General features: G+C 39.3%; 1 protein-coding gene across 1 annotated transcript; it reads left to right on the top strand.

Moving 5' to 3' along the window:
* Nucleotides 1-5,600: 5,600 nt before the first annotated feature.
* On the top strand, nucleotides 5,601-6,530 carry LOC311606860 (putative olfactory receptor 5AK3; the record flags this gene model as incomplete). Its single annotated transcript, XM_084798265.1, has 1 exon — nucleotides 5,601-6,530. The coding sequence occupies one exon, from the start codon at nucleotides 5,601-5,603 to the stop codon at nucleotides 6,528-6,530; it is 930 nt and encodes a 309-aa protein (XP_084654391.1).
* Between the last annotated feature and the right edge of the window lie 1,859 nt (nucleotides 6,531-8,389).

Raw genomic sequence — 8,389 nt, 5'->3', positions numbered from 1 at the left:
GTGAATTAAGATAAAATTTTAGTTTAGCATATTTACATTTTTCCCTCTTATTATTTTTCAATTTATTTTTTTGCTTCCATACATGTATACAATGAAATATGATCATACCCACCCCCATTTTTCTTTTCAACTCCTCCTAGAGCTCCCTCACACATCTCTCTCCCTATTATTGTGTCATTGTTGTTGTTAAATAACCTAACAATTTCAATTTTTATTACTTTTGTCACATTGTATGTTTTTTTACTATAAAAATAGATGTTTTTCCTCACATAGTGTATCCTGATTATGATTTCTCTCCCACTATTTCTCCCAGTCCCTCCCCACTTCCACTTCCATCCAGATCCACCCCCTTTATTCTCCAATTAGAGAGAGTTAACTCAGGGCTAGAGAGATAAAGCATCTCTCTAGCAGAAATATGTGAGACCACACGGTTATATATTTTTAACTAACTATACATTTTAAATTTATAAGAATAAAATTATTATTAGTTATTTGCATTATATATCTTCTCATGTTTCTATTGATGACTTATGATTTATTTTTAGTAATTATCTGGTCTATATCATTTGTGAATTCTTCCTTGAGACTCACTTACAAAAATCATTTCTATATCTTGGATACTAATCCTTTAACACTTAAGCATGTCACAAATAAATTCCCAGTGAGTATTCAGTCCTTGGTAATGTTTGCAATGATTTTGCCTCTATTTTTGTGTTTCCTTTAAATTTTGTCTGTGTATCTAAGTCATATTTATTCCGCTGCATTTTACTATCAGGATTAAATTCTAAATCTTTGTTTCATCTGCAGCTGCTTTTGTAAAATTCAAAGCAAAAATCCAATATTAGGTTTGCATATATAGAGGCATTTACGGCAGCACATATATTGCATCATTTTTCATGGCCCTAAGTACCCTGTTTTCATATATGAGCTTTCCACAGATTAATGAGTCTACTTATAATTTCATTTACCAAAATCTACTGATATATTAGTCAGCCCTCTCACCTGTACAAGACTGTCATTTTTGTAATTGTTTTATGAGAATTCCTAAGGTCTGGTAGAACAAGTTCCCATATTGTTTCCTTTTAAAATTACCTTAACTATCCTTGGCTTTTTTCTCTTCTATATAAAATTCAGAATAGGCTTGTTGAAGCATGCTTAAAATTCTGGTAGGAATTACACTGAATTAGTAAGCTAATGTGGGGTGTGACGTTTACAGCACTATGTTCCTACCACAACCCAGTTCGCAATCCTAGTCTTTTTTATCCGTAACGTTTTTTTTTTTATCAATAATCATTATGAGCATTCTTTGCTGTATTTGTACTTATATACTTTATATTTGTTGTTATTGCAGTGTTTTATTTTTTGTTTCATTTCTTTTTGTTTTTTACTTCAGGGATAAGGATAAACTAAGTAAGTGCTCCACTCCTGATCCACACCCTCAGTTCTAAACATTTTAAACAAAAATAATATGTCTTGATTTGTGGAAATGGCATGTCATTGTTGCCAGTTGTGCATCCACTGGTGAGGCCACCAGGGTCCGTTGTATAGTTCCAAAGCCATCAGCACACATATGGCCCTGACTAAACCCAGTGGGTCACAGAATATAAGGCATCAAACAGTGAGGGCACTTGCAGGGGGGATCTGAGGGAGGGAGATGAGAGAAGGTAAGGCGTCTGCTGTAAATATGAGTGGAATTGGCCTTTATATGTTACACTAGTGCCTAATGACTTTATTAGCCTCACCAAATTCTAAGCTTTATATCAAAATTCTGAGATTCTCAATGAAGGCAAACACATCATTAAAAATAGCGACAGCTGTGGTCTCTCCATAAACTCAAGGTTCGCTTTGCTTCTTTTGTGTGGTCTTCTCCCCTTCTAAGGCTTAAGGGGAAGGCTGAATAGATTCATGGACGGAAGGTGTTGTATGGGAGCCCCAGGCCTGCTGCAAATCCCATCTCTGCATCCCAGATGGGCTGTTGTCCAATTGCAAAAAACATTACTAGTTATTGCTGCTAAGACTGGACTGGTAAGCCTCTCTGCTTTCTGTGTTTGTTGCCAACATCTAACTTACCTAATAGATTTAAATTTTTTCTCAAAATATCTGAAGATTATATAGTCTCCATTTAAGTACAGTTTGTTTTCTTTCTCAGCTGGTTAAAAAAATACTGAGAAAGAAGGGAAACTGCTGTTGTCTAATGTAGTCTCTATTTCCACTAAAATTTTGTTTTATACATACTATATTTTGGAACTGTGTATTTTAAAGATATTTGCATCTATACTATACTAATGAGTTGAGAGCCAATTTCTTACAGTGTTATCATAGTTACAATGATTTCATGAAATGAGTTAGTTCAATACTATTCTCTTGTAAGATTTAGGGCAGTGAGATCTCAATCTCTCTCTCTCTCTCTCTCTCTCTCTCTCTCTCTCTCTCTCTCTCTCTCTCTCTCCCTCCATCCATATCTCTCTCTCTCTCTCTCTCTCTCTCTCTCTCTCTCTCTCTCTCTGTGTGTGTGTGTGTGTGTGTGTGTGTGTGTGTGTGTGTCTGTGTGTCTGTGTGTCTGTGTGTGTGTATGTGTGTCTGTGTGTCTGTGTGAGTGTGTGTAGCATTTAGTTCTCCCATACTTTTCAATACTTTTACTGAAATAAGTGATCAAGTGATGCTAATGTTTTGTTAGTAGATTTTTAAGTATGAAGTAAAATTCTCTCATGTTTTGAGCATGTTCAAATGAAGACAGAAAGATGGCTCAATTGGGGGGAAAGCACTTAACACTCTTGCAAAGGGCCCTGATTTGATAGCCAGGACCCACATGGTGGCTTATAACTATCCATCACTCCAGTTACAGGAGACCCACCACCTTCTTCTGACTCTGTGGGCACTATGTGTGCTTGAAGCACATTTATATACATGCAGGCAGAATGAGCATACACATAAATATCAAATTTAAATTATTCAAGTAATTGGTCATAAAAAGTGATAAATACTATTACCAATCCCTCTCGTCAATGCTCATTTTTTAAATAACTAAATAAATACAGGTGCTGGGAAGATCCAGCATAGACCATAGGTAAAATGCTTGCCAGGTGAGTATGAAAACATGGGTTCAGTCTTCGGGGGCTCGGGGAACTTTGGTGGGTATAGTGGTCCAAGCTTATAACTCCAATGCTAGGGAAGCAGACAGGCAGATTCCTGAGCTCTCTGGTGAGCTGGCTTAGACTACTTAGAGAGCTTCAGGCCAGTGAGAGAACCCATGCATCAGCCTCACAAATGCTGTTCTGTGCTACCAGAAAATAATAGCATGAATAAGGAACTAAAATGGATCAATTACGGGAATTCCTTGTTTTTAATAGCTGAATAGTATTCCATAGTGTATATGTACCACAGTTTCTTTATCCATTCTTCTATTGAGGGACACTTAGGCTGTTTCCATGTTCTGGCTATTATGAATAAGGCTGCTATGAACATGGTTGAGCAAATTTTCTTGCTGTGTGCTGGAGCATCTTCTGGGTATATTCCAAGGAGCTAGAAATGATCATAATGAGTGAGTTAACCCAGAAGCAGAAAGACTCAAATGGTATATACTCACTTATATCTGCATATTAGCCCAAGGGGCATGTCCCACGAAAGCCTTCACTTACCAGGAAACTGAGACAGAGGAGAGGACATTCTAGTGGGACTCTAGATGAGAGAATCATGGGAGAAAGGCAAAGTAGAAGGACCCAGAGGGTCCTAGAAGCCTACAAGTAGAACATTATGATAGGCAGATTTGGGCACAGGGGTCCCGCTCAAACTAAGGCACCAGCCAAGGACAATACAGGCGGTAAACCTTAAGCCCCTACCCAGATCTAGCCAATGGACAGAACACTCCCCACAGTAGAGTGGAGAGTGGGATATGACTTTCTCACATACTCTGGTGCCTCACCTTTGACCATGTCCCCTGGACGGGGAGACCTGGTGGCAATCAGAGGAAGGACAGCAAGTTACCAAGAAGAGACTTGATACCCTATGAGCATATAGAGGGGGAGGTAATCCCCCTCAGGAACAGTCATAGGGGAGGGGAATAAGGGGAAATTGGGAGGGAGGGAAGAATGGGAGGATACAAGGGATGGGATAACCATTAAGATGTAACAAGAATAAATTAATAAAGGAGGAAAAAAATAAAAAAATAAATAAATAAAATGGATCAATTAAAACTATGCTCTAACTCTGACAACACTGGAATCTTTTTATTACTCTTTATGAAAATATTAGACTAGAGCAGCAGACTGAGAATGAGAGAGAATATGAACACTTGGCGTGGATAAGCGTTTCCATGGAGAACTCTGCATGCCACAAGCCATCACTACCAGAACACAATAGTGGGGGGACTCTGCAGAATGAGAGTGTAGAAGACTTGAAACAAGACCACATGGAACCCTAAGAACTTGGGGTTTTCAGATCAAAAGTTAAGATATAACTTAGAGTGCTTAGATTACAATAAAAGGACATGAAGGAGAGTGTAGTTAAATAAAAGTATGATTTAGGGCTGGAGATGTGGCTACATGGTTAAAGTGCTTGCTGCACAAGGATGAAGACTTGATTCAGGTCCCCAGGACCAACATAAAAGCCAGGTACAGTGATGCGCATCAGTAACCTTGTTGCTAGAGTGAAGACAGGAAGATCCTGGGGGCTTCCCATGCAGCCAATCTAGGGAAACTAACAAGTTCTATATCCAATGCCATAACCTGAGTCAAAAGAATATAGAAAAACACCTGACATTGACCTCTGGCCTCCACATCCACTCAGAGAAGCTAGCACACATGGACTCGCACAAACACACACACACACACACACACACACACACACACACACACACACACTATTTAAAGTGTTTTTAATCTAAAAAAATTTAAGCTAAGAATAGCAACATTCATCTGTAGTCTTAACACTAGGGAGGTCAGAGTTAGGCTTGTCCTGGGAGCTTTTTGGTCCTCCTAGGCTATGTAAACTTGCTAGCTCCAAGTTAGGTAAGAAACTGGCTCAAATAATAAGGTGAATAGAAATGGAAGAAGACGTCAGATGTCAATATTTGGCCTCCACACACGCCCACTTGCACTCACACCAACCATATATATTGCTTTCACTCTACTAGATAGCTAATTGCATAACATATTCTTTTTATCTGTGTTAGTTGGTGTATTTACAGAATGCCTGTTTGTCCTTGATCTAGATACTGCTAGATGACAATTTCTCAAACTTTACATAGAATTGTCTAAGTTGGGCTGACATGCTTTAGCCATTTTGTTTAGGTTTGCTTGCTTTGTTTTTGTTGTTGTTGTTGTTTGTTTGCTTGCTTGTTTTGTATACAGGGTCTCATGTGCCCAGTTGTTCCTGAATCTTCCTGCCTCTACCTCCCTAGTAGTGGGATTACAGATGTGAGACACTGTGCCTAGCTTCTCCTGCTAGTCTTTAAAACTAAAGCATGAGTTGTATCACAGAAAGCTTTCTCGATCTTATTTTGAAAGCAAGGATGGTGGGATATGATCAGGGACAGTGAACTCAGCATTCTCCACACTTCTTTCTTTACAATTCTTCAGCTAATTTCAATTGTTTTGCTCACCATGGAAGAAAATAATACCAACAAAGTGACTGAATTCATTCTTCTGGGATTTGCTGGACAGCACAAATCTTGGCACATTCTCTTCATAATATTTCTAGTGATCTATATTGCCACACTCATGGGTAACATTGGGATGATCCTGCTCATCAAGGTTGACTCTTCCCTTCACACACCCATGTACTTTTTCCTACAGCACCTAGCCTTTGTTGATCTCTGTTACACCTCAGCTATTACCCCTAAAATGTTGAAGAACTTCATAGAGACAAAAGCATCCATCTCCTTCACAGGATGTATGTTACAATTGCTGGCCTATGGTACCTTTGCAACCATCGACTGCTTCATCCTTGCTGCTATGGCTGTGGACCGCTACGTGGCCATCTGTAACCCACTGCGCTATCCCATTGTCATGTCTCAGAGACTCTGCGCTCTGCTGCTGGTTGGTTCGTATGCCATGGGCTTCCTAAACGCCTCTGTAAACACGGGTTTTACATTCTCACTGAACTTTTGCGAGTCCAATGCCATTAATCATTTCTTCTGTGACGAACCTCCCATCCTTGCCCTATCGTGCTCCAGCATTGACTTCAGTGTCATGCTACTGACAATCTTCGTGGGGTTCAACCTGATGAGCACTGTGTTGGTTGTCATCTTTTCCTACCTATACATCTTGGCTGCCATCCTGAGAATGTCTTCTGCTGCAGGAAGGAAGAAGGCCTTCTCCACCTGTGCCTCCCACCTGACAGCAGTCACCATTTTCTATGGCACTCTCTCCTATATGTATCTACACCCACATACCATTGACTCGCAAGAACAAGAAAAGGCAGCTTCCGTGTTTTATGGCATAATCATTCCCATGTTAAATCCCTTGATCTATAGCCTGAGGAACCAAGATGTGATAGAAGCCTTTAAAAAGATAGGAAAGAAATGCTTATAATATGAACATCCATTAATAACTCAATGTGTTTATCAAGAAAGCCATCCCTGTTACTTTTCAACAACAGATATTATTGCACATGCTGAGTGGTACATGACTATAGCCATTATTTTATCAATTGTATCTCACAGGTATAACAAAACAACTCAAATAATTAAATAAAGTAACTTTCATTCATGATGTCTCAAAAATGTATTCAATGTTGCTTTTGTGCATCATGAAAAGATTTATTTAATATTACTCATAGCTGTGTATAAAAGAGAGTGTATGCCACAAGCACACTGGTGCCTGAAGAGGCCAGAGAAGAGCATCATATCCCTGGGAGCTGAAGTTACAGGAAGATGTCTACCACCAGTAGAAACTGAACTGAGCTATCTCTCCAACTCTATTTTTTGCATTCTAATGTATTTTCTTTTTATAAATATCTGCCATCAAAAAATAAAATTAAAGTAAATCTATGAGAAGTACTTAATTTTGCCTGAATATTTCTACTATTTAAACTCTGTTGTTGGGGGTGGAGGGCTACCTTTCTCTTAAGGATATTGTTACTCTTCACATTGTGTTTTGTTTTTATTTGTTTGTCTTTTTTGTTTGCCAGTTTGTTTCTTTAAAGAAAGAGAAAGACAAGTCCAAGTAGATCAAAGACCTCAACATAAAACCAGAATCACTAAATTGGTTAGAAGAAAAAAGTGGGGAAGAGCCTGGAACACACTGGCACAAAAGACAACTTCCTGAACAGAACACCAACAGCCCAGGCCCTAAGGTCAACAATTAATAAATGGGACCTCATGAGGCTGAGAAGCTTTTGTAAGGCAGGAGACACTGTCAACAAAGTGACAGCCAACGCGTTGGGAAAATCTTCACCAACCCTACACCTGACAAAGGTCTAATATCCAAAATATATAAAGAGATCAAGAAATTAACATCACCAAACCAAGTAACCCAATTGAGAAATGAGCCTCAAAACTGAACAGAGAATTCTCAACAGAGGAATATCGAATGACTGAGAAACACTTAAAGAAATGTTCAACATCCCTAGTCACCAGGAAAATGCAAATCAAAACAACTGTGAGATCCATCTTACACCCATCAGAATGGCTAAAATCAAAAACTCAAGTGACACCACATGCTGGCAAGGATGTGGAGAAAAAGGAACACTCCTTCATTGCTGGTGGGAATGCAAACTAGTATAGCCACTTTGGAAATCTATCTGGTGCTATCTCAGAAAACTAGGAATAAGGCTTCCTCAAGACTCAGCTATTCCACTCCTTGGAATATACCCAGAAGATGCTCCAGCACACAAGGACATATGTTCAACCACGTTCATAGCAGCCTTATTCATAATAGCCAGAACATGGAAACAGAGTAAATGTCCCCCGGTAGAAGAATGGATAAAGAAACTGTGGTACATTTACACTATGGAATACTACTCAGCTATTAAAAACAAAGAATTCCTGAAATTTGTGGACAAATGGATTAAACTAGAAATGATCATAATGAGTGAGTTAACCCAGAAGCAGAAAGAGTCAAATGGTATATACTCACTTATATCTGGACACTAGCCCAAGGGGCATGTCCCACGAAAGCCTTCACTTACCAGGAAAGTGGGACAGAGGGGAGGACATCCTATTGGGACTCTAGGTGAGAGAAGCATGGGAGAATAGCAAAGTAGAAGGATCCAGAGGGTCCTAGAAACCTACAAGTAGAACATTATGATGGGCAAATCTGGGCCCAGGGATCCTGCTCAAACTATGGCACCAGTCAAGGACAATATGTGCAGTAAACTTCAAACCCCTACTCAGATCTAGCCAATGGACAGGACATTCTCCACAGTTCAGTGGAGAGTGGGGTCTGACTTT

The sequence above is a fragment of the Acomys minous genome, assembly GCF_964271855.1.
Source record: "Acomys minous genome assembly, chromosome: 10".
Taxonomy (NCBI): domain Eukaryota; kingdom Metazoa; phylum Chordata; class Mammalia; order Rodentia; family Muridae; genus Acomys; species Acomys minous.
Note: the sequence above shows the minus strand (reverse complement) of the source record. Positions and strands in the feature narration are given on the sequence as shown.